This window comes from Crassostrea angulata, chromosome 7 (assembly GCF_025612915.1).
Source record: "Crassostrea angulata isolate pt1a10 chromosome 7, ASM2561291v2, whole genome shotgun sequence".
Taxonomy (NCBI): Eukaryota; Metazoa; Mollusca; class Bivalvia; order Ostreida; family Ostreidae; genus Magallana; species Magallana angulata.
Window position 1 is genome coordinate 19,328,560 of NC_069117.1, and position 27,657 is coordinate 19,356,216.

The window sequence follows — 27,657 nt, forward strand, 5'->3', positions numbered from 1 at the left end:
TGACTGTTGATTTTTTTTTTTTATAAACAAACATCTACTTTGGATGAGGTGTGGAGATAAAAATCTGAGTTAAGTAATATAAAACAGCAATTATAATTGTAGTGAAATTGTGATATGGATCGCCCACCACTAAAGCAACATTGAGAGCACAAACCCCAAAAACTTGCAGCGAACAACCCTAGCTTTTCAAGTACATGTAGGCACCACGATAAGCTCAAATATGGAAAATTGGCTGTTCCATTTGTGTACCGTTCTGATAGACTTTAATGATTTTTGTACTTTTGTTCATATTTTAAAAATAATTGATTGAATAATTCAGATATAGATGAAATATAAGCAGTGAAGTCCTTTATAAGTGTTTCTTACGGGCTAAGAGGGTAGTAATTACAGCAAACAAAAGATTACATAGCCCTGGCAGTATCATTGACTTGTGGTGGATTTGGTGATTTTTTCAATGTCTTTGATGATATATAACCATGTTTACGTCGCTTACTTCCTGAGTTGGGATTTGAGAAAATAAATCCCTCTCCCTCAATTTCCTGAATGTCTTCTTTGTTTCTTGTTTGTGAATTTCCACGTCCAAGATACGTCGACTTCCTGTTTAATGTAATTTCACAGTGACATGAGCAAGTGAAAATTCGTTTGACGTTCTATTTTAAGGATATCGTGATGAAAAAAGGGGGATGTTATGAACTATGAAGATACATCTACATATAATTTCAATGACTACAAGTATATACATGAATAATGAAACAGAAACTCCAACAATTATTTTTTGTCAATAAACTTTAGACTGTATTCACATCACCCTTTTTAGAATTGTGTTCCAAATTCTAGAGCTAACTATGCCAAGTTCCTCTGTATTTATGGAAATTGACATATATTTAAGATCTTTCATTATCAAGTGACTTTTATGAATATGATAACGTTTAATGTATTTCAGAAATCATTTTTATAATCTCTTAATGTCTTCTGTAATTAATTATTTGCACATTTCGAGGAGATGATATCCGGAATATTTTTGCAATTTCCAAGTTTGTTCCGTCAACCGCCACTTTGATGAATTCACCGTTTAGTAGATTAATATACACACATGCGATGTGTAGTTTGTGTACTGTTCATGTACTTTCCTCAGTGGAATGAAACGCTATTTTGATTTTTTTCTCTCAGCATACTTGATTAAACCTTTAGAACTAATATGGAGTCTATAAATTGAATGATGACGTCACTTTCATTTGTTGTAAACAGTCGATCACGTTAATCTGACACATTTCGGTGCTGTTTTGAGGTGGGGGAGGGGGGGGGGGGGTGTGTAGGGGTCTAAAGGTTTACTATAGATCTAAAGGTTTACAATGGATCTAAGGATCTTTAGGATTTACAAAGGTTTACAGTATATCTTAGGCTTACTATAAATTGAAAAGTTTGCAATTAATCTTAAAATGTGAATTCATGTAGAAATGAATGAGGTTTACGGAAATAATGTTTCCGCGCATAATATTCTATTATTAGGCAGCAAGCCAGCTATGTCACATGTTATTTCTAAAGCGCGATTTTTTAGTGCGCCAATTTTTTTTGAGCAACAAAGAGCAAGTCTGAGCTATTTTTCGCAAACCCACCCACCCACACCAGTTTTATTACTGCAGACATGCCTTGTATTTAGCAATTATGGAAGGTTACCTTTTCACATGTACATGATGTTTTACATGTATGTTCTTTGTGTTTAATTGCGAATTGTATATTGAGCATTGCAAAAAAAAAAAATTGTAGGCCCAGGATACTGTTGTTTATTTGAAGTAAAGTTTTTTTTTGTGCTGATTTAAAGGTTTACAGTGGATTGAAAGGTTTATGGTAGACCGAAAGGTTTACAATAGATCATAGGTTTACTATGGATCTAAAAGTTTTTCATTAATTTAAATATTTAGAATGGATATAAAGGTTTACTATTTATCAATTGCAAAGGTTTACTATTGATCAAAGGTTTACGGTTGATTGAAAGGCTTACTATGTATCTGAAGGTTTACTAATGATCTTATAAAGGTTTACTATTGATCAAAGGTTTACTATTGATCTAAAGGTTTACAGTTGATCGAAAGGTTTACTATTTTTTCTCCAATGCTTTATTTCTATTAAAAATACATTAGTTTTATACATAAAGACAAACACAAAAAGACAGAACACGAACTTTCACTCTCTCACTCATTCTTAATGTACATTTACTATGATTCTTAAATTCTTAACATCAATATATATCTGTTGATATACATATTCGATAATGACTATTATAACCAGTAAGCAGGTGAGGATGATTAAAAAGAATTAAACTTGTATAAGATTTTCAAGTATTTTCCACCTAGTAGTAAAATAGTTCACTTATTTGCATATCAGTACTTTTCCTTGATTTGTAAAATATATATTGTTTTCTGAATAATATCAAAAAGTTCACTATTGATGTAAAGGTTTACTATATCGATCTAAAGGTTTACATTTGATCAAAAGGTTTACTATTAATCTAAAGGTTTAATATTGATCGAGGGTTTACAAAAGATAAATATTTATTTTTAATACAAACGTTTCACTATTTGTCTAAAGTTTTACATTGTGTCTAAAGGTTTACTATTGAACTATAAAGGTTTACAATGGATTAAAGCTTTACTACTAATCTAGAGACCTACTATTAATGTTAAGGTTTGCAAAGGATCGATAGGTTTACTATATGATTTAATATTGATCAAAAGGTTTACATTGGAGAATTATTATTTTTTAACATATTCGATCAGTGCTTAGTTTCTATTCAAGATATATTACTATAGTTAGGTACTCTTTACAACTAATTGTAAATTGTACTGAAAAACATACTTCCATTCATGATCAGCATATACAACATTACAACAAAAGTTTAAAAATGTCGATGCATACTGTAAACCAACTATTACTCGGGTGCGAGAAATTATAGTGTAGTTCGTGATAGCCTCGGCAAAGCGATTATTTCTCGCCACGAGCCAGTCCTTGCCAACTGTTTTTGTTGATAACACGTTGTCGCGAAAAATTATCATCACGAAAATCTATCGCCGCGAACCAGTTCATCTCAGGTATTTCGCGAAAAAATTGTTTATAGTATGTAATACTTAGAAAAAAAAACCCAACAAAATATACGTAAAATTATTTTTGAAAATCACCTTTCCCTAAGAAATGTAAATGAAAATAGAGAACTATACATTATCCTACACTATGTCCTCCTCTGTCTTTTTAACGAAAATATAGATCATGCTTTAATTAATTAACAGTATTTTCACCAGTGAATATTGCTTATATCATTATGATACATAAATTATATAATTTACAAGTCATACTATTTAAAACTAAAATCCCTTTTTTTTTTTTATTGAATGTTGCTTCAAAAATGTCAAATATTTATAAAAAGATGCACTCTTTATACATATATATGTACATGTAAAAATAAACCTTCAAAACACCCTTTCTTATGATTTTTATCACATCTGACATGTGTATTTTAAAACTGATTTAAGAACATTTGAATGCACCAGATTTTTAACATATAAAAACATCGTGAGAATTTTGTTAGTATATTCTCAGCGTTTTAATGCAACAAATATGAAAAAAGAACACACTGAGTCTCAGAAGGTTTTGGTCACCGCTTTTTCACTCAGATCTTTTTCTATTCTGTCTTTGATTAACGTCGAAATGGACTGTTCACCATCGCCAAACTTTTTATCTACAACACAAAATTAATTCAGAAAAACTATTATTCTATAAGTCTTTATTTCAAAGTAGAATTCGATAATATTATAATACTTTTCGTTCATTTGAAAAGCAAGAAGAAAAACCGTATATATTGTGTGCCATTAAAACTTTTAAAAAAGATTTGAAATGTCGTTGCCTGACAATCAATTAGTCAAATTTATTACATTAACCTTTACCTACGGTTAAATCAACAACTATCAGCTGTTAAGTTTTACAGATGATGATTATATACCAAAAAAACAAAAACAAAAGTAAATTCCATTTACCGTCATAGACGAGGAGGCTGCAGTTGTCCTTGGTTTCGGGGTTAGAGTTGATGATCTCCTGCAGGGTGTCGACGAACGTCCTCATCTGCTGCAGTCTGTCAAACGACGACAGCCCCGCCTCCTCGCTGTTACTCATCTCATACAGGGACAGAATGGGCGTGGCATACTCCAACAAACAATAGTAGTCCTGTATGTATGGAAGAAACAGTCAGACTTGTTGCATGATTTAAAGTGAATTAATATAGAAAGTAAAACATTTACACACGTTTCTATCATGCATGGATGAAATATAATACAATATTGGTTTTTTACATGTTTTAGCCGCATGTTGCCCCCAAATAAATATTTTAACATATATATTAAATGCTAAAAATCTTTTTTTAAAAATATCAGATTATTCAACTAAAGCAAAGATTTTTTTGTCGTAAGAATGATAAATAATCCAATATTTTCATGTCTATCATTTTGACAATTTAATCCAATTAGATCTTTCAAAAAATGGAAGATCGCTGTCTATTTGACTCAACTTTTTATATGTTTTTTTTAAGCAGCCCTGATGTAATTAGATTTCGATTGATTGGGGGGGGGGGGGGATAACTAGTATTTGAGTAATCATACCGTCTTGTCCACTTCAAAACAGTACACGGTGTTTTTGTACTCCCTGCGCTGATTTCCCGCTCTGTTCGCAACAAAAGATGGCGTCACTCCCGCCACTTTTAGCCGAGGGTCGGCTGCTGTTATTGATGGTGGACAATAGCAAGATTTAGGAACCAGGATATACAGTTTTGGAACTACAACGGATTTTCTTGTGGTATCTATGTCCTTTTTCCAGGACTCCATTCGTGATTGCAAACCTATGGTGTCACAAATGTATAACCATAAGTGCACATATATTGCCGGACAGAAACAGAAAACGTAGTTATTTTCAAATCTGTGCGATGTTTTTATTTGAGAAAAGCAGTTTTAACTGCATAAATTATCACAAATAATTAATAATTATCACTCAGTGATTTTAAATTACATATCGACACTGTATTACCTGGAATTATTAGTCTTAGATATCCAAAATAGAAGGACCAGGCAAATCCATGGCCCACGTTGAGTTTTTGCTCCTCCATAACCCTACTCATTTCTGATCTTGTGGGATCCTGTAAAGCAATTCAACGCACAATATAAAATACATTAACAGGAATGATTGCTTGTCATTCAAACACAACTCAACATTAACCACATGAGCCTGTTAATTTAACAAAAATTGATAGCTAAAGAACACCCTTAATTTGAGTGACTTTTTATTAGCAAAAATCTAACATATACTCACAGTTAAACGAAGTAGATGTGCTATCATGGAAATAGTGACGATTATAATACAATTCCACTTGGTTTGTAAAATCCTCCATACTAATAACATCCCGTCTCCATGGAGATTCATATAAGTTAACATGGCTACCAGAATTGGCAGGGTCAAAAAAGGAATATTAGATTTTGTGCAGAAACTTTGCTGAACTACGAATGATATTCTACCGCCGTAACGACTGTTAATAAAGCGTAATTCTCCGCAAAAGACGAACACTCTCTTGATTATCTCCCCTACCCAAACATCAATGATGCCTAGGGTAACAAATATCAAAGTGTAACTTAGTTCATCTCCGAATGCATTGGTGTTGTTTGATGATAACGTTGATTTCCAGAAGTTGTTGTCGGTGGATTTACAGGCCAGTAAAAACATTAACAGGATCCCTATAGTCCCAAGAGCTATTGCTCTGTCGGAAGGACTTAATCTTAGATACATACTGAACATTATGGTATGCAAAATATTGTTTCTTCTTACACTTGAATATAATTTTGGTTGTAGTTCTTCGTTGTTGGACTACAAACTATTCTACGTCTTTTTTCTACTATTGTTGGTGTTTTCAAAAGGTTTCCTTGAGGTTCTTCTTGTTATGAAATATCTAAAGAAACGAACAAGTGAAGGTTAAAAAGTCAGTATCAATGGGGTGTGGAGTCCTTGAATTATTTTCTTTTTTTATTGAAAAAAAATACATTAAAATGGATTGTATGCCAAAACTATATCAATGCGGATTTGATTTAAGGTTATCGACAATCGTATAAAGCTAATACGTAAATTCAACAGATCGTAAAATACTCTTGTTTCGATCTATTCTGCTCATTGATAAATGATATTACAAATCTGAAAGCGTATACAATTATTGGGTCCCTTACTTATTTATCAATATTACGATATATATATATATATATATATTCACGTTGTTCTGAAAAACATACTTGAAAAATATTTTGATATTTCTATCAATATGTTTTGGCATATTTAGCTTATATTGCATAGAAGTCAAGAACAAATTAACTCCAATTTTTTGTCTAAAATTAGCTTATTTCATGTCACATCTGAAGTTTTTGAGGTCTGACCCCTAATATTTTTACTTTTACACGGGACATTAAATGTATGGCTATTTGTACGCAACATGCATTTCTAATATTTTTTGCGTTATATTTTGATTTATCCAAAATATTGAAACAATCTTAACATCTGCTGTTGTGTTTATTATGTACTGGCATTTGCAGCCACCGGTTAAGGAAGGATTTTTAATATCGAATTCATTCCTAAAACATAACCATTGGTCCGCTTTTCTTTCCCCTTTCATTTGTTCATTTATTTCCTAGGGCCTACAAAATTTATTTCGTTTTTTTTCTTTTCTTTTTTTTTTTTTTTTTTACATCAAATTTATTATTTTCGGTTTTTTTCTCGTTTTTTCCCAATTTTAAAAGAATTGTTTAACATTTTATTTATTTATCTATTTATATTTATATGTATAAAACCTGGCGTCATCAATTTGCAAGGGGTAAACGAGAAAAGTCTATTCATAACTCTAAATTGAAGCTCGAGTCAGTATAAATCTGTTACACAATTACAATTGATATTGTTTAATTTAAAAGATAATCTAATTATTATGGGCATAATTTTTTTTATGCAACCGGAGTTATACTTGTTGTACTATCTTAATAAAGGCGTTTGAAAATCAATGCCAGCTTTTTCTTCCATGTGCAAGAAATTACAATGTAGAATAAAACAAATTTATACGACTTATTAAAAATGAAATAATTATTTAAAAAAAAAAGTAAGTACTAATTCATCATAATTATCCGCGAATACATAACATTTTGCATACATTTTCCCTTAATTAATAAACAGGCGATCAAAGAGACACTACTCTTGCTTAATTTAGTTCATTCTATTCAATTTTTCTACTGATGAAAAAAAAGGATATACTTACTTCGAAATGCAGGCACACAATGCGTACATGCAGGAGGAATAGGAAATTTTCACTGAAAAAATTTCGTTTGAAAATTTTTAAACTATAAATAGAGTCATAGAATTTATGTGTTATAAAAATAGATTTGAAAAATTTCATTTATATTGAATAACTTCCTGCCGTAAGTTGTATATATACCTATTATCACTTCTAGTGTTTATGGTTTTAAAAACATTTCAGACGATCTTTTAAGGTGTACATCAAAACATAAAAAGAGCAAAATGTTACCCGACCCAATCTATATTTTTGTAACTTTCGTTTCGGGGGGAAGGGGGGGGGGGGTAAATATTGTGATGTGTTATTCTTATATTGGTGGTTATGGGGAGTGTCATCACGATCTCTTACTTAACTTATCAAAATAAAAATTTAAAGAGGTGTATTTTATATCAAAGGCGTGTTCAAAATGTAAGGAGAACAATTTATGATAAGCCCCAGGGCTGAAGATAAGTGAATTGTCGTTGTTTTTGTCCTACTTTCTTTCTTCTGCGATTTTCCTTCAGCATTTCTTTTTATTATACTCTGTCCCGGGGTTTTGCTTCCACCACTTTTTCCAAAATATTTCGACAATCAGAAATATCTATTCACCCGAGGTATTTTATTCACTACTGGTAGAGGGGAAAATGTCTATATCATCTGCGATAAAATTGCTTCTCAATGTCCACCTGGTTTATGATACGAGCGAAAATAGAAAATCTATATGTGAATTTAACAATTACATATGCACAGTTGAAATAAAATATTTCTTTTCTTTTTTTGCGATTTATTTCGAGGCGCATTAAAAATAATTTACCACTCTCTGGTACACTTAAATTGGCTGCAATGGCTGAAATTAACATTGAAAAATCCCGTACTAAAGACTTGAAAAATCGTATCATAACATAACATCAGAAAGATTTAAGCGCTCCAGTAACGGTAATTTTGTCTGAAAATTTTTGAAACCTTAGAAACATTTACATTTTAATAAAAAAAAAAATCTGATTTTCACTGAGAATATTGTCAAAATATCACGGAAGCGAAGACCCGGGAGAGACTAGAAATGTAAAACTATACTTGGCAATCGAAACATCTGTAATTAAGGAACATAACGCTCAATTACAAGAAATTAATTGTGAGTTGATATTATTTATTATGCTTCTTCAAGCATCGTATCATATCAATGTGAATAAGTGTTAATTACAGCGCTTGCGCGGAATATCATCTAGGATATATATAAATTATGACATTTTGCCGGGCCAAAAAAACTAAATAATGTATGCACTAGAGTAACTGCTTACACCTTTGGTATTTCAACACGTGTAATATGATGTCCCAACCCAGCTGAAATTTAATTACATATACTAGCACATACACATGTGTTTAGTGCGTCATATCTCTTTTCTAACTTTTGATCTTTAGGTGAAATTTCACTATATCGTTTTTATCACTGTCGCAGATAAGAATTTTAGAAAAAAGACTGTCAACTTATGCCAATACCCGATTTTACCCATTTTATGCATACATCATTTATTCATATAAACGTTAACACAACTTGTTCAAGGTGCACAAATTAATTTATTAGCTTTACAACCAACACAGGGGTATCTTATCTGCTCTACTCTCTATGACATATATAAAAGTATAGTTACACAAGCTTGTGTGTGTGTGTATATATATATTTATATCATACTTAGTAATAAATACAGGCCAATATCATCTGATAACAGGCAGATATTGGAGTCTCGGGCTGATACAAGCTGTGATATGGTAAAGGGTATGTATTATTCTCTCTCTCTCTCTCTCTCTCTCTCTCTCTCTCTCTCTCTCTCTCTCTCTCTCTCTGTGTGTCATAGAGATCAGAGTGGATGAGATGCCCCTGTGGTCAATCCGCATTTTTTCCGCACCCCGTTCTCTAAAGTTCTTTCCATCAAAACTAAAATCGCGACAAATTGGCACATTCTATAAAATAACTTTTTTTGGTATAACGAAATATGTCCGATCCAAGGTATCTACAAGCGATGCATAATAAACTCATCCTACACTCTCCGCCATGACGTTAATTACTTGGTAACCCCGTTCTGGAAGGTTCTATACACCAAAACTAAAATCGCGCATTCAAAATTTCATTTATTCAGCAATTTCTGTGTATATCCTAAGTTCCCAATGAATATATTTACTCTTTACGTAATCATTCAACATTATTTCATTGCAAGTACATTGTATATAATTTGATGTAAATTCCCAGTGATTTGGATCCGCCAAAGCGTGTTCACAACCTTACTCTTATTCTTGCTATTTCGGGCTGGTTTATCGAAAATGAAAGTAAGTTTTTAATTTCTTTCATAATAATTACTTATGAGATAAAATTCAATTATAGTTTATGGACATTATCTCACACATGATGTTAAATTCATGTACCAAAGATTTTTAAAGCAGTTACTCTGGTGCAAGCATTTAGTTTATTGACAAAATGTCTTATGTGTGAAGTTTAAGCATAGATGCAATTGATCGTCTCTTTTATATGTCTTCAAATTTACAACAGTACTTCTCGTATGAAAATTAGCAGTTTTACAACTATAGGCAAAAGCTGTATTCTGTGTATTATAAAGGAACTGTGGGACATTTAATCATGGGCTCACTCTTTAATCAAAACATGAGATTGGATTGTTCCATATCTTTGATCGATGCCATGTTTGGAAGTAAATATCTTGCATCAGAAATCCAATTTTTCGTTATTACTATGAAACCATTCTATTTTATTTTAACCAGCTCTAAATTTTCACTAACTGTTGAATACACTACATGTACGACTAACCAAGTTAATATCCAATTGAACTTGGAAACATTGCAATTTTATTTCTTTAGTAAGACATAATATTCAAGGCAGGGTTAACAAAAATGAAAGTGAATTTGAGTGTGAAATGCTTTCGAAGATTTAACTCGCAAGGGTTATGCAGACCGTTTTTAAAAAATCAATAATACGAATACTTTGAACTAAAAGATCGTAACTTATTGCATTCATTTACATTTGTCGCTAGAAACTTAATTGACTTGGCATGAAAATAACGATTGTGTGAATTCTCTTTCATTTTCGGTTTTAAAAATTCGATTTTAAGGTAAGAATTGGTTAGTACAATTCTTTCAATTTCTGGTTCAGTAAGATACTTTCAGTCTTCTTTTTTATGATTAGATTTACAAAGTATATATAAATCAAAACAGTATATGGTGAATATTTTGAAAGAGCTACGGGACTCTTCAGTAAATTTAAATGTGCATTAAGACTACATCTTGGCACCGTATTGATCAAAGAAGTTGCAGACCCATTAGCCTGAACGGTCACGTCAATGAAGGTTCTGTAAAGGAAATATGATAAGATCATAATATGATATTATCATAAAACGTCAGTCGATGATCGGTGTGACCGAGCGCTAGTCGAGTACTCGAGCACTCGTTGACATTCCTAATTTACATATATTTACATCTACAGAGTATGATTCCCTCTATTTCTTACGGAAACTAATCATTAATTCATAGCTCTATAGAAACAATCTACATGCCATGTTTATTGATTGGTTAAAACATACAGCGACTGAAACCGTCAGAAAACTGAGAGGACTGAAATGTATACGCCCCGCTTGTCGATTGGTCGAAACCTTCAGCGACCTAAAAAACAAAATAACGGACTGAACAAAATAATCATGATGATGTCAGGCTCAAATTTCATCACCCATTTTGAAATTTGTATTTGATAACTAATCTATATTTATTTAAACAGAAAAATTGAGAGTTATGTCAAATAACAGCTTGGATCCTTACAAGTCCCCCGTCTACAAAAAAAGCAAACTCCACCATCTCAGATGGAATCATTCATACACAAAGGATGACAGGATTAGCAAAGGTACATTAAGTGTCATTATTTACCAACTGGTCAATGAAAAAATCAAATAGGGACAAAAAGATGGGTATTCCATCTGAAGTAAAAATCCATATCTTAAGTTACGACCACAGGCACCTGCAGGCATGTTCACGAAGCTATCTTAGGACTAAAGTGCGTCCTAAGTACATTTTAGGACATGTCTTAGTCTTAAGTCTGTTTCTCGAAGCACTCCTAAATTTAAGGAACGCCATAACTTATGTCCTAATTTTAGGGCATCATTTACCTTGTCCTAAGACCATCCTTAGGCTATATAATAACGTTTTTGGGGATATTGGGGCTGTTGTAAAGCTTTTTCCTTAGACCGATAGATTAAAGCAATATTTTCAACAGTTACAGCATTTCCAACAAACATATAATTCCTAATCCTGGCGGAGGGGGGGGGGGGGGGCATAGTCATTTATTCTATCATGTACGTTCATTTTATCAATATAAATTGGAGAGGAATTCACTGAACCCCCCCCCCCCCCTACTCCCCCGTTGCTACATCCTTATTATTCACTTATTTTTAATGTATACAATGTACACTAAGTAAGTTACATTCTTTGTTTTGATTATTTTTGGATAAGATTATTCAAATCTCCTTGGTTAAAAAGTAAAACATTGGATTATATAAGCAATGCGTGATCATTCGAATTTTTCTCACTTCATTCTGAAAAAATACGGTAATCTCTGAAAAAATCGTAATGTTGAATAAACTGTATTTATGAATTTTCTTTATTTAATACAACTTATATCTTATTTACCATCGTGTATATTATATATATAACAGATTAAAGGGAGATTGGTTGTGTTTCTACATGTAATTCTATGAAAAGCGCATGTTTATGTATAACATATACTTGACTGAAAAGATTATCAAATGTTAATTTACACCCAAAGAATGGACACGTGCTATTTAATTAATCATATGCTTGTAAGCCAATTCTGTCTTGATACACATTTTCATCGAAAAAAGCAGTAATTTGGATTTCTGGGGGTGCTGTTTAATTTTTTTTTCTTTTTGTTTGGTTGTTTTTTTTTTTTTTTTGGTATTTTTAACTATTTATAAGTTGTTATTGTTCACTGATATATATTTAAATAAATGTAAACGTTAAGATTACTAGTTTTAGGCATATTGTGTTACATGTAACTACAGTCACGTACAATTTTCTCTGGCAACATGTTTGAAGATTTATCCATGCACAAGTCTCTCAAATTCGATTTTTATGATTAAATGTGAAAAATAAGAATGGTTGTAGAAGGTTAGGATATCCTAACTTAAGATGTTCCTAAGTTACCGTCGAGCTACATTTTAAGACGTGTCCTAAGTTGATCTTAGGATGTTCCTTACTTTTTTCCTAAGTCATATCTTAGGAACACACTTAGGTCATATTTTAGCAAACTTTCGTGAACATGCCTGCTGGAGTTATATTTTTGGTTTCTGTATTTTAATCCCTCCCATTTATTTATTACGTAGGGGTATATTTTTTTTTGGAAAATAAACATAACGTTACACGCAGGTGTCTGTGGACAATACGGGTTCAATAAACTTGATTTTCAGCACTAAGTACCTTTAAAACAATTTGATGTAAACTTACAATATTCTTCATTATTTTCCACGTTTTTTTTTTTTACAAATATAAACACTTTAAGCATATATATACAATGTATGAGCAATAATTTCATATTACAGATTTTAGTTAAAATCAAAAACTGAAGAATGATGACTTTTAAGTAATTAACATATCTCATATCGCCCACTTTTCTACTATGGTACTAGTCTAGTGTAAGTTTATTTTCCTTTCAATAATTATTTCCTACGAACATTCTCATTTCTATTAAATTATTTTCCGTACATTAAGAATCACAGCTTGACAAAGACATCGACGATATTGTAGAGGACATGAGTTTCTTGGGTCTTAAAAAGAAAAAGAAATCTGGCAAACCTGCATTTCAAGGTAAATAAATAAATTTAATAAAAGATCCTGATAATTTTGTAATGTTTTGAAAATATTTTAAATGTTCATTTTGTTCCTGTAGATAAAAAGGATTAATTGTAGGTAGATGCATTTGAATATCAAAAAGATATAATGAATGTCGTTTGTAGATGACTATGTCCCACCTGAGGCCCCTGTTTTTGTTGATGGAGTCCAAGAAAATGTGGAACAAGTAGATGAAGACTATCAGTATCAAGAAGTATATCTCCAAAATATAAAGAGACTGTCCAAACGATTTTTTGAGAAGAAATATCAGTATACATGTAGTTTGAGTAAAATGGGGGGGGGGGTATTAAATACAATGTAACTCATTCATTTTCAATTGCAGCTTTTGGATAAACTTTATGAATCACTTAAAAGAGACCATCCTCATCTCCGAGAGCAACGATCCTGCAAATTATGGATCCCCGATGTTCGTTCCTTTTTTACTGCAAGGAAAACGGTCCTCCTGAACTTCATACAAATTTGCAATGCGTATGTCTTTCTTGTTAGATTCCTGTTATATTAATAATATTATCCACGAAATGGCAAAATAGCAAACAGTCTATCAACATGAAAAATTGCTGCTGCAGTGTGGCAACGCACTTTGAAAAAATTACGCACTTTGAAAAAAAAATTTCAAAGTGCGTTAAATTTTGGACCAAGTTAATCCACTTTGAATTTTTTTTTTCAAAGTGAGTTATGAAGGTACATCAACATTTTTTAGCATCGAAACACTTAACGCACTTTGAAAAAATATGTATAAATCACAAATTCTCGAATTAAATTCCAAATTTGTTGATAATATGATGACTTGTTAACACTAATGAATCTAATTTACCGTTTTTAAAAACGGGGATAGGTTAACCAAAGGTACAGGCCAGTTACCAGTACTTCATTTCATTCATTACAGGAAGAAGGTCCCCTACCCCTATTTTTTCCTTCCAAATCATATATGATATTCAGCAATTTAGAGTAAATATATAAAATTGGGGAAAATACGCTTTGTCGTAAATTAAGTTCAGTGATATTGAAAAAAAAATACGAGCTAGTCAAACAATAATCACTCCAATGGTACGTTAAAAAATCTGTAAGTGTGTCAACATAGACCCTCGTTTCAAATTCTAATCAAATAAACCACTTCATTATAAAAAAAAAATTGACAAACATTAAATTATTATAAACTTAAAAATAAGCATTAGGGTGCGAGTTTTTTTTTTCTCGCACTGATCCTCTAAAAGATCACATTGTTTTTGATAACTATAACTAAGGTATCCTTTTTTTCACATCATGTTTATAAGCACATGTAATTGAAGACAGTTGAAATATGTTGTACATTATCTCCATTATCAATAAATAAATTAAATAATTTTCGTTTCTGGCACAGCAAAAAATACCCGATAATTAGTAAGTTTGCTGCATACTCAAAAAAGGAAAATACAGTTGCTAAGCGATACACAAAAAAGGAAAATGCAGTTGCTTAGCGATGCAGCTTACGTCATATTTGGTCAAACTACGTAAGCTTATGAGAAAAGGGGAAAAATTGAATCGAGAAACTGTTTATCAAGTTAGCTAAGAATGCAGTGGGTTCTTTCTAAAATATATATCCCATTAAGCTACACAAGGTTAAACAATTATTTATTGTATCTAAAATTATATATTTATATATTATTTCGGCTAAACCCTAAACAATTTTTTCCAAAGTGCGTTAATTTCGACGATATCAACGCACTTTGAAAAAAAAAATTCAAAGTGCGTTGACTCCCCCCCCCCAAAAAAAACCACACTTTGAATTTTTTTTTCAAAGTGTGTAATTTTTCAAAGCGCGTTGTAACACTGCAGGTTTGTAGCTCCAGGTTTGAAAAAAAATCGGATGGACGCCCTGGGAGATACAGTACCTCCCATTAAAAAAAAAATGCAATTTACGGCGCAGAAAAAGATGTGCTTGGTTTGGATTGATTAATCTCATTTCCAAACACATTCTGTTCAAATATTTGATTCCAAAAGATTTCTCGGACATTTCTACATATATTGTTACTTTACTTGCCTCTGACATTCATTTCAACATCACCAGCTCCGAAAAATGAAATGGTGCAGTTTGTTCACATATAAAAATGGTGACTCTTGATCTCGACATGAATTCATATACTTCATTTTCCAACGTCGGTTAAGCATGTTTAAGTGAAAAATGATGCAAATAAAGTAAAGTTAATTGCCTGAAAAATTTAATGGTACTAATTGTTTTTACAGAATTTGTATGAGAATAAGGTTAATTAGTCCGAAACTAGCGCATTTTTAAGCGCAGTAAATTGCAGGGTTTTTTTTTACAATAGGAGACAATGTAGCCCTAAGGTCGTACATCCGAATACTTTTTAGACCCGGAAGCTACAGACCTGCAGATTGAAAATTTGTGTATATATATATATATATATATATATATATATATATATATATATATATATATATATATATATATATATATATACACCGAGTATGATTCCCTCTATTTCTTACAGAAACTTTAGTTTATTCATAGCTCTATAAAAACTAATAGTTCTTGTATCTGCACGCCCCGTTTATCGATTGGTCGTAACCTACAGCAACCTAAGAAAAATCGTATCACGGACTGCACGAACTAATCATGATAATATCAGACTCAAAGTCTCATAGGAGACGATTTGGCTGTTTTTTAAGCTAACGTTTTATGTACATCAACGGTAATTGAGTGAATTTTACTAACTTTTATTTTTTTATTATATAATCAATTTATTAATTAGTTGAAAGATGTAAATAGTGTACTGTTAATTTCAAGAAAATGACTTGGGGTATAACTTTATAAACAGAAATAATGCCATGACTTGAATGATAATTTAAAAATATATCACATACTATGTTTACGAAAACAAGACTAAAGCTTTGTTTACAAACTGAATTTTGTATCTCGCTTGTCTCTGGATAAATGGCATTCAAATTTTGGTGACGTATAAGAATTGCCATTGTTAGTCTTCTACCTGTTAATTTTGAGCTCAAATTGTGTCTGTCCATTTAATCGGAATTTATCGCTAATATTGATTTCATCTTAAATAAGAGAGTTGCCATAGAAAACTCTTAATAACCGTTATATATCTGAATAATTTAACAATATGCTAAATGTCCCTGGATTTTTTCCTTTTAGAGTTAAGCGTCCCCAGAAACACGTGATGGACTTCTTGATAAGTGAATGTGCGACAAGGTACATGTACATTAAACAGAAAAAAATAACAGAAAAAAATTATCGATTTTAGTTAGATATAGATTTTTTCAATAACATCACAAATTTTCAATTTAAGTGGTTCACTCGACCCCTGGAACAGACTTTCGTTAATAGGAAAGTTTAGACAAAAAGAACTACAAACAATCATCTCGAAATACGTCAGTGAGTATAGAAAGTGTGGAATATTTCATTTTCGTGGGGTTCTGTTTCATGGAATTTGGGTGGAAGCCTTACTCACGAATTAACATCCCAAACGATTTATGAAATATACAGCCTCTCTTCGTTATATATAGAGAATGTCCTGTATCATACCAAAGAATACCTGAATGAATTTAGATCAATCAGATTATTGTTTTATGTTCAATCCACACACACACACACACACACACACACACACACACACACACAATACTGATGAAATTCATTTTTAATCTCTTTCCAAAGACTACGCTGAAAAGTTCTAAGTGTTCACTCAATAATTGTTTGATTAAAAAAAGGTAAATGTTTTATTGATAAATAATAATGCATTGATGTTTCTTTTGGCTGTTGTGTTAGAATCCGTAAAAAAATGAATGACCACCCCTGGGTCTAATCTATGCAAGACTACATTGCCTCATTGACACAATGTTCCTCTGAATCGTAGGTTCGACTTCCTGTTTCTGTGTCATCCCACATATTATATCTTTCTAAATCTTAAGGGCATTGGCAACGTTCCTGGTTTCTGGACAAAATTTTTCAAAAATTCTTAAATGAATTTATATGTGTCTATATAGACAACAACAGACACTAGAGACCCTTCTTTCCATCCTTGTTAAAAAAGATATTTCCAAAAATATTAATTTCGCATTCAACATTGATTTCAATGTAATTCAAGGAACAAATCGCAATAATTAATATTTGAAAGGAGCAATTTTTTTGATGAGTGAGATATGTGATTATAAACTAAATGATACATCTTATTGAAAATCGATTTTATATGATATCCTACTGATAATGAAATATAGGGCGAATATTTTTAGAAAAGTGTGAACCTCAATTTGCTCTTTCCTATTCAAGAGTTACCGTCCTTGATTTTGTCACCGTACACACACAGTAAATAATAAAGATCATTAACAGTTATCTATACCGGTACTTATCTTTGAGGTATCAAGAAAGAAGACGGTTCTAATATTTTTGAATTCCTAGTTAGCCTTTAGGCGTGCTCTAAGAGAGCAAAAGTAACTCAATATTTATTGTCAGAAATGTCTCTTTTACAAATTAATAATTAGAATGTGAGTCATTGATAATTCTGACTTAGCAATGAGGTCAGTTTAATTTAGAAATGATCTCATTGTCCACAAAATAAAGCAGCTATGATTAGTTTATGTGTATATAATATTTCATGCATATAAATGTATATGTGTGTATTGTACTATAATATCAAAACAATAGGTATGAAAATAAATGAATTTAGACTCTCGGTCTACTGTCTTTTGTTAAAGAGTATCGGAGTTAATCAATGTTTGGTTCACTTCTTTTTTTTATTATTTTGCTCGTCAATATCTTAAAGATGTTGCGGTAGGTCTGACCCCCCCCCCCCCCAACCTTCCTCGGTCGTCTATCAATAGTAAATAAGAAAACGAAAGGCCATTTAAAATCTCTCTCACAATTTTTGTCATATAGAAATTTGCTCCTCTCTTTTCTGAGGCCCATGTAACCTGCTTGTTGACGCAGAGCGATATATAAATATCGCTTCATCTTTATACATGACATATTTTGTTTACCTCAGAAACACTGCTTTTTTACCACAATATTCAAAAAGATCTCATATTACGGGAGATTACTCCCAGTTGGAAAACTCTAATTCATTGTATAAAAGAGAAAATGCAGGTGCGGATTTTTTAAATCCGGAGCACTTCGTTGCCAATGCCCTTAACATCCTTCTTTTCTTATAATAAACAATAATTCATGAAATTTTGATACAGTAAAACAGATCATATAACCAAATAATTCCATTAGTTTAATCAAATTTGACCTACTTGTTTTCGCCTAAAGGTCAGGTCAAGGTCACTACCTTTTCCTTAACTTAAGGAGGATGTTTATTCAGAATGAAAAAAAATTCCACTGATGATAATGAAAAGCCATCGATTGTATGTTATAGACCTTTGATTATAGTGTTATTATCCTCTTTTAAAAAAGTATGTCAATGACCTACTTTTCGAATTAATGACCATTGAATATATTTTAAATAAGAAAAATGCCATAAAATTTTACACTACGGTTGAGATTTTTTAATTGTGAAAATATTACAAATGATTAAACACTTTAAAAATGAAATACAATTTATGAATGCTAGTGGCACTAAATATATACAAAGCATTAACGTTTCAGCGATAATTTTTTTTAAAATATTGCAGTCCGAATTTCCTCCATCAGTTTTCAAATTTCTTCCCAATATCGATCCAATTTTTACAAAAAATTGAATGATGATAATACAAAAACATTTATAGCATTAAACAACTTAAATAGACCTTGTTCTGTTGGTATAAAAATTATATGATCTCAATGATCAAAAATGAGATATGGTGTCTTTTTTCGTTTTTAAGCATTCTTCAATATTTTTGCAATTCATGCTATACGATTATTTTAATAAATAAGTGAGGTAAAACCAACAGAAAATGTGCAAAATTATATAATCTAAAATATAAAATCTTAGCTTTTAATATTAGAGTTCTGTCAAAAAACGTTTGAGCGAAAAACAAAATCTGCAAAATTTAGTCCGAATTTCCTCTGTTTGGTTTAAAATCTATTTCTGTTTGAGCTTAATTCCATATTAAAGTAGTAATATCGACTGTTAAGTCAATAATAATTCATTTCATAATTACTTTTTGTGTTTAGAACAATTTTTACTCATGACATTGAACTTTATAACAATCCGAATTTGAGAACTCAAACCCTAAGTAAACAACACCCTTAAAGGATGATAAAAATAAATCTAGTTCTTTTCAGTTATGTAGACATCTGTTTAAGATATGAAGATTCTATTATTCAATGAAATGATAGAATATCAGGATGTCTATCAGTTTATTCTATTAAATGGGAATAAATATTGAAACTAAAATTGATATAGCTTAGCCCGCATTTCCTCTAATTTTCTTAAATTTTGAAGATATTTTGATTTTTTTTTATGCTTCCAATATCAAATTTTTTTTATTTTTACGTATTATGAAGACTTTACATAAAGATATAAATTGGTGTCTAAGGCTTAAACATTTTGAATTTGTCTTTACTTAGTGACAGTTTATGGCTAAAAGTTTTATATCAACAAAAAAAAAGATCTGATGGATAGTTTGTTGAGCATCCAGCCTCCTTAACACAAAGCAGATGCTGCAAAATACCAACTTCTTGTTTTGATTGTTATCAGTAGCTGAAATTATATCGGTAGTATTTTATCAGTGCTTTTGTTAGAGACATCGGCTACAATAATCTTGAATATTTCATGTCATTTTCGTGATTTTCAAATCAATCTACATATCAGGGTAAACACTTTGAAGTTTTATTTTGTGTACATCAAATGATCTTGTTGTTATCTGTTAGGTAACAATGTGTTTTTTTACTATTTTTACTTAATGCTTACAGAAGAGTACGTTATGTGTACTTCCTGTAAATCATTCAACACTCTCTTCAAGAGGGAAAGCCGCCTCAATATTATTCGATGTCATGTGTGCGGATGCACGAGAGTGGTGAACGCCATTCAATTTGGCTTCAGGGCAATAACGTCCCGGAAAAAACACCGATGAACATGTCATGTAACGGAGAAACGAACAACGGAAACCAACAGTATCAAACAACGATTCATAGCAGAATGACAGACAATGCCCAAAACCAGAATCGGAGACCACATTTTAAAATGGAAACACATGCAATTATATCGAACAGAATCACACACAATGTACTAGTATTACAATATAATCACAGAAATTTCTGGTATCACGGTTATCGACAATGTTTATGTTAGATTAAAACTTTTAAAGGTATCAATTTAAACTGTTTAAAATGATGGATTGTAACATTTATAACAAAGACCCAGACAGTGCTTTACTACGTATTTAAAACAAATAACATGCAAAATAGTATTTTTATAACGAACATGTCAGATTTATTTTTATACTTGTTCATACTGATCAATTATACTTAAATAGGCCAACATTTTCTGAAGAAATATCATGTTCTAGGAATTTCAATCCTGGTCCCCATTATGTCCCTATTCTTTACCCTTTCCTGTGTCACGTTTGTAAAAATCATAATTTCTAAATTTATTTTGACCTGCTTACTAGTATTACAATGTAGGGATAGTGTGTAGAAGGATTTTATTAGTATTATAAAATTTAAATTCATCACATCTATAGCCGATATGATATACACTTAATTCGTTACAATATTAGGAATGGGGAAAATATATACTAGTAGCTTTTTGGGGTTGTATTTGTGATTTCATTTTAACCCAGTTCTTTAGAAGCAACGTTGTAGCATTATTCAACACTGGTATACCAAAGCTTGTTTAAATTTTTTCTCGCTTTGTTTTACAAAAGAAGAAAATGTAAAAAGTTAACTAGGACAAAGAGAGACGGGTCGGATGCCATGTTTTTGTAGTTTTAGTCTGAATATAATTTTTTAATTTCAAATGTATATTTTATATATGGGTTATAAGAAAGATTTTTGAAAGTGGCCAAGAAGGGCGGTCAGGTCATTACTGTTCTCCTCTCCTCTTTCTGTTCTTACGTGCCTGAGGTCTATGAAATATTTTGAACCAGACATGCAGACAGCCGACAACCAAATATGGTCGTTTTTTGATAGGGTGTCAGAGATTTTAATAGATCAGACTATCACTTTGAACGGTTTGTGATATCTTCACAAATAAAAAATATATCCTAAGTTTTAAATGTGGATAAAAAATGTTTACTTCTACATTCTGTGACACCCATGTAATTTTCTTAATTAGGATCTACGGTGTTGTATTTGAAGTCGGATACTGGTAATAATTTGATTAACCGTTTTTTTTTAAGTTCTTAAGAACTTGAACAGTATGTGTTTGACGTTACAATCTGCGGGTTTTTATACCTAACATATGGCTTGCAACCTATTTTGATAACATTTATTATCTAAACGTTGGGAATTCCCTGCCCATTTTCTTTTATATTTTCGTTTGAGATAGAACGGATTTAACGTAAGTAAAAGTCTATATTCCGATGAGCTGCCTTTAGAAATGATACTGTTTACGTTCACCATTTATAGACATGTATATACCGGTATTTCAGAATTGGACAACCTACATACATGTCGCTAGTTATCGCAGCTTCTTACCGCCTTTTTCATAGAAGAGGGTATTTTTAAAATAGCTTCAATATTTGTTTAATGTTAAATGTGTCACAAACAGATTTACCTACCCTTTTAATAATAGTGATATGTCAAAACATGTGGTAAATAGCAGTGGAACTGTTTTATATTTGTGTCAGAAATATCTGCTCAAGTTCACAATGTTCATGAGTCAAGGAGAGTAGCTCATACCAAACTGTATTAATAAGTGTCAGTAAACCAAAAATAATGTAAGGAATGTCCACAGACAGTTTGGGAACTGGTGTTTAATGCAATGCGTTGAGCGGTGTCTGAGGTTTTTCATTTAATAAAAAGCAGTGCGTAAGGCACGGGTGATTAATTAATTAAATGAAAATAAAAATAAAAGTGGGAGCTCATTTGGGCCGAAATATTTTCTTCCAAAAGAGCCCACGTAATCAATGTTTCCCATAAAACATAGTCAATATTTCCGTTATTATAAGAAATTGAAAAAAAACAAGAGGTTTTCAAAACAAAGCGCCTTTTTTTCGCAGTCAGATACAGGTATCTCAAATTCCAGTCTAATTAGAATTAGCCCAAACTTATGCCGAAGGATCGATACTTACGGCATAACAAATAATAAAACGTATGGGCTAATTTTAATAAGACTGTCTCAAGCTCCTGAGTTCGTTTCATCCCGTTTCTTATACATTAATATCCCAAAAACTGTTTCTGGTACATGCATATTCTTATATTAGAGACAAGGAGTTAACATGAAAGAAGTTAAAGTTACTTAAATTCCTCATTTGCTCACAAATCTACAAGCAAGCCATTGTGCTATGTACATACATGTACACTATCACTGACAGTAATCAGGTATCGGATTAGCAATTTAAAAGATCTGATTGATACACTGGTACAGTATAGACTAATTCAAAAAATATTTATCTCACGTTTCATTATTTGAACAAACCATTGCGTGCAATGGCCAGATATCTTGGTTGCTAAGTGACATGCTTTTTATACATGTGTAAACAGTGATATATTATGTAATTTTCTTTCATTTTCGATCAGAGTGTGCGAAATTGAAGGTAAGCTTAGGTAAATGTAATACGTTGCAGATTTGTTTCCAATAGATTTTACTTTTATCACATGAGTTACGTTTTTGTTTCGGTCTAACTTGATTAGGTCTAATACTTTCACTTTCAATGTCTTTTCAATATCATAATAACGTCTTGGACTAGTTCAAAGCATTAGAAACGTCGTTACGACGTCATTTAGCCAGCTATAGGTCATGCCGCAGTGTTACCCCCGGTATGCGTCGGAAATTTCAATTTAACGTTCTTTACCGACCTACGGCTTACAAGCTTGCTCAAAAGAGAACCATCAAACAATAAGTAAACAATTAAAAAAGCTTTAAGGAACTAAGACACTATTTGAGCCAAAAAGAAAAAGATTCCAATTTGGTTTTCCAATTTTGATGTTTAGAATGGTTAATATGGGTATTTTTAATGCTTTATCGAAATTTAAAAGTCAAATATTGAGTTATAAGCAAAATGTAGAGTTTGAAATTCTTTGTTATGCAAACAAAACTCAAGTCTTGCTATTGGTTACATATTAATTTTGTTTTGTTGGTATAATTTCAATCAAATGTTGCTTTCTTCTGTTAATAGTATTAATTATGAACACATTGAATCAGTTTATCTTGTTTGCCATGGGTCATCTTGTCATAGAAATGGTAATTCCATACTTTTCATTATTTGTAAACAAATATAAGACTCGAGCTTTGTTTAAACGACAACGAATTCATACCTCTGTATCTCTCTTATAACTTGACTACGAACATTCAAAGTTTGATCATCCATTCAAAATGAGCATGTAAACCATTTTTATAAAATAAAATTTTGATCTAAAATCGTGTCTAGGTCCCTTCTATAATAAGGTAAATTTCTGTTTCAAGATGTGAAATTCATTAGTAGCATCTTAACATGTCAAAATGCACTTATGTGAGATTTTTTAAAACATGCATTAGATAAAATTTATATTCTCCTTGATTGTAATTTATAGCGTACATTATGTACTTATGTACATTATGTAATTTGAATTACATTATAATTAAAATATTTTAGAATTTTCAAATTTTACAATATTAAACCAAAAATAGCTTTTAACAATATTTGGAGAGGTAAAAATTGTAAAACCTCCAGTGGGATTCGAAATCATGACTAACAGATTCAAAGCATACTCTCTAAACCATTGCGCTACGCTGCTAAGTGATGATATTGGGAAAGAACTTACTTATAAAATTACACTTCGTTTTATTGTTTATTTCGATAAACAGTACGTAACAACATGAAGGTGTCCCATACCACCTTAATATGTATTGACTAGAGAAAATGAAAAAAAAATCGGATAAGTATTCTAAAAAAAAATATCACCTATAGATGTGTAAATATAAGGAAAGACCAAACAAAAAATATTCCAATGAAACGCGAGAATTTCAATTACGTTGACTCCCAATTATACCATATTAACTTGCAAGATATTTATAACAACAGGTGCGTATCCAAAAAGTATGGAACACCTTGACTCCTTCGTAAAGGCACGAAATTTTTATGACAAAACATGGTCACCCGAAAGAAGAAAAGTTCTTAAAGAATTGGAAATAATCAGGGATGAAATTCAACGACAAGCAAAGATTCACTCCATTGGATCCATCACCTACTCCAGTGTTGGGCTTGTTGGGGGAGGATTAGCCATTGCAGGAATAATCACAGCTCCATTTACATTCGGGGCTTCCCTTGGATTAACCGTGGCTGGTATTGCAACGGGTGTGACGTCCGGCGTCGCGGGCGTTACTCATGGAGCAGTTAAATTCGGAATAGTTAAAAAACAATGTAATAATGCCAAAATGAATTTAGAGAACCATGATAAGCATTGTAAAGAGATGAAGAGTTTGTTAGAACTGCTAAAACAGGACATTGAAACGATAGAGGCGAGTATCAAGGATTACAATGAATTGAAAACTTCTTATTTTGGCGAAGGTCTGAAACAAGTCGGAGGTGTCACGGGAGTTGCTAAAGGCGTTGTAAATTTGGTGAATAACTCAAAAGCAGTCGATGTATACAGAATTACAGGAAACGTTGATGAAGTTGCCAGGGTGTTGAGCATTGGAACAGCATTAGACGACATAGTTCCATCGGCACTCAAAGATGTCTCAAAAGGGGTTACCAAATTATCTACAGAGGCTTTGAGCGTTCTAGCAGCTCTTGGAATCGTAATAGATCTGGGGTCCTTGATATGGAACGCAGTCGACTTGTCCAAAATCAATAAAGGGCAACTGTGCTCCGAGGCAAAGAAATTACAGAAGGTTATTGAACAAATGCAACACGAGTATGATGTATTAACAAAATGCTTCTCATAACCAAAAATTGCAAAAAAGGTGTAATGGGAAAAGTTTCTTAGACCAAATTAAAGCGAATATAATGTATTGAACATATAAATGTTTTGAACATAATAGCATTAATTAATAGAAAGTGGCCAAGGGAAAGGCAAAACAAGTGACTGACCGATAACTGTTTATGCGCTTTCTCATTTTGTTATTATTTTTTTGAACTCACAACATCCCTTTAAAAGTGATCTCATATTTACAGAATTTAATTGACATCAAATGTATTTGAAACTTTTAAAAGTATTCGCAGTATACATCCTGAGGGATTTCATATAATTATCTTGGCCATAATTTCATATAATTATCTTGGCCATAATTTCATTTCTCTGTGAAAGATTCATTGCAACTACACATAATATATACATGCACTAAATTGAACTGAATTACAAGGTTGAATGTCATTAAGTTTTTAGTATTAATAAAAATTTCAATTGTTTTACTCTTTTTTTTCTTACCAAAATGTATAAGAAAAATCGAAATGAAATATGAGGTTGATCTCTCTCTCTCCCCCTCTCTCTCTCTCTCTCTCTCTCTCTCTCTCTCTCTCTCTCACGCACACATACAGATCGAAGGACAGTACAAAGCTTCCAATAATGCCTCCTGACAACTCAACCTACGTCTATAATACTGTACGAGGTGGTAAACTTAGATCTATGATTAGATAACTAAAGCGTAATTGGGCAACCCCGGAAACGTAGTGGACAGAAAACACTTGGCTAGCGAAGATGAATATAAAGTTGCCTCCTAAATATGATGCTTACGATGGTTAAAATTATCACCAAGTGCATATACAGCATAAGATTTTTTTTATGATTAATTCATGATTAATTCATACGATCTAAAATTTATCTAAGAAAGGTTTAAAGATTCCTGAATTTGATTTTTTTTAAATTCTATTTTTATTATTTTTCGGAGTAAATATTTTCTAATAGCTCTTTTTCTAGTATTTTAGTAACTTAAAGGGCATATCGCATGTTTATAAAGTATGGGACATTTTATATTTTTTGCCTTCCTTGTGTATATATTAATTACTTCTACTAGTTTGTCAGCTGTATAAAAGCGGTAAATAACCATAATTTTAATCGAAATCATAGCCACGATCGTATAAAACTCGATAATTAGATAGCATGTCACGTGGTGCGGTAACTTCACATGCAAACTTCTTTGAACAGCTGATTGTAAACAAATTGTAGGATTAGCATTATCTTCTTTAAATTTTTATGACTAAAAATATCAAAAATTGTTTTGTTATGCATAAAAAATAAGAAAAAATTGAAATCATAAAGCCTTTTTTTCTCAGTTCAGACTTCTCAGACTCTTGGATTTTAGTTGGCAATCAGTTTTTGGAACGCTTTTGAATTGCGAATAGCGAACTACTTTTCAAAAACCATTTACCATTTAAGTTTCAGTCCTTTTTTTAAACGATATTGTCCTTAAAAGAATCAATGGTAATATTCTTTTAGCAACGGTTTTCGCATGTCAGAGGTTAAAGCTATTTCATATACCTCCTTTGTCACATATCTTCTTGAAAGTCATTGCAATAATGTACATATACTATTTAAAGCAGAATAAAATACAAAAAATCTAAGAAGCCTTACTGGCAGTGAACGGGTGTTGGAGTGGCATATATGTTTAAAGTTCTTATTTAAACAAAGTGGAGCGGTGCAGACTATTGCAGAAAGTATTTAAACTAGACTCTTGTTGCTTTTACTCTTGTTGTAAAAGCAACAAAAAGGTCTTCCGTTTTGATATACATGTATCGATTGAATTGTAAGACATTACTTCTCTCACATAGAAAAAATAATGGATATGATAATCATTGTGAATGAAATACCCAGACGTCACTTCCATGTCAAACAACGAAAATGAAAAGGAGATCAATTTTTGAAGTAATATCAGGGACGACCGAAAGTAACGCCGAACCAAACAAAACATGTTAAACATTTGTGCCATAATAAGTCAATCTTTCTTCAAAGTTTGGTTGGCGTCTCTGCCAAATCTGAGATCTCGTTGAAACAATAATTTTTCTCTCTGGACCGGAAACAAACGAACGGAAATTTGTAAAAAGGAAAGCTATTTAAGATATCTCACCGGAAGTGGAAATTGTTTGCTAACTTAACATCGTATAGATGATACATAAAAGATTTTATCATGAAATATGCATTCCATCTAAAATAAAGAAAAAAAATTTGAAGTGTTTTTCGGTGATGACCGGAAGTTACGCCGAACAAAATAAAATAATGTAAACACATGTACATACATAAGTCTTTCATCCTGCAAAGTTTGATTGTTCAAGTCATTATCGTTTTTGAGAACTCATGGACTCAAGGTTTTTGTCTCGGGACAGGTAACAGACAAACGGAAGTACTCAATGAAAATAAAAGTTGGTATTTCTTTAAACATTAGACAAAA

The 27,657-nt window shown here is 31.7% G+C and overlaps 3 protein-coding genes across 4 annotated transcripts; 2 read left to right on the plus strand and 1 right to left on the minus strand.

Annotated features, from left to right (window-relative positions):
• Positions 1–3,572: 3,572 nt before the first annotated feature.
• On the minus strand, positions 3,573–7,399 carry LOC128156740 (stimulator of interferon genes protein-like). The gene is made up of 6 exons (XM_052819020.1): positions 7,322–7,399; positions 5,350–5,980; positions 5,068–5,176; positions 4,647–4,882; positions 4,029–4,215; positions 3,573–3,733 (listed from the first exon to the last, which is right to left on the minus strand). The coding sequence occupies exons 2-6, from the start codon at positions 5,827–5,829 to the stop codon at positions 3,636–3,638; spliced, it is 1,110 nt and encodes a 369-aa protein (XP_052674980.1). The 5' UTR covers positions 5,830–5,980; positions 7,322–7,399; the 3' UTR covers positions 3,573–3,635.
• A 1,643-nt stretch (positions 7,400–9,042) lies between these two features.
• On the plus strand, positions 9,043–20,497 carry LOC128156746 (uncharacterized). Of its 2 annotated transcripts, none has more exons than XM_052819028.1 (8): positions 9,043–9,110; positions 11,112–11,234; positions 13,115–13,210; positions 13,360–13,448; positions 13,578–13,723; positions 16,404–16,460; positions 16,558–16,643; positions 20,100–20,497. In XM_052819028.1, exons 1-8 carry the CDS (start codon positions 9,101–9,103, stop codon positions 20,258–20,260), a joined length of 768 nt encoding a protein of 255 aa, XP_052674988.1. In that variant the 5' UTR covers positions 9,043–9,100; the 3' UTR covers positions 20,261–20,497. The 2 variants fall into 2 exon arrangements, with proteins under 2 accessions (XP_052674988.1, XP_052674989.1); XM_052819029.1 differs by lacking the exon at positions 9,043–9,110 and adding an exon at positions 10,276–10,452.
• Positions 20,498–24,339: 3,842 nt separating this feature from the next.
• On the plus strand, positions 24,340–25,607 carry LOC128156745 (apolipoprotein L3-like). Its single transcript, XM_052819027.1, has one exon. It carries the CDS (start codon positions 24,370–24,372, stop codon positions 25,216–25,218), a length of 849 nt encoding a protein of 282 aa, XP_052674987.1. The 5' UTR covers positions 24,340–24,369; the 3' UTR covers positions 25,219–25,607.
• The last annotated feature ends 2,050 nt before the right edge of the window (positions 25,608–27,657 follow it).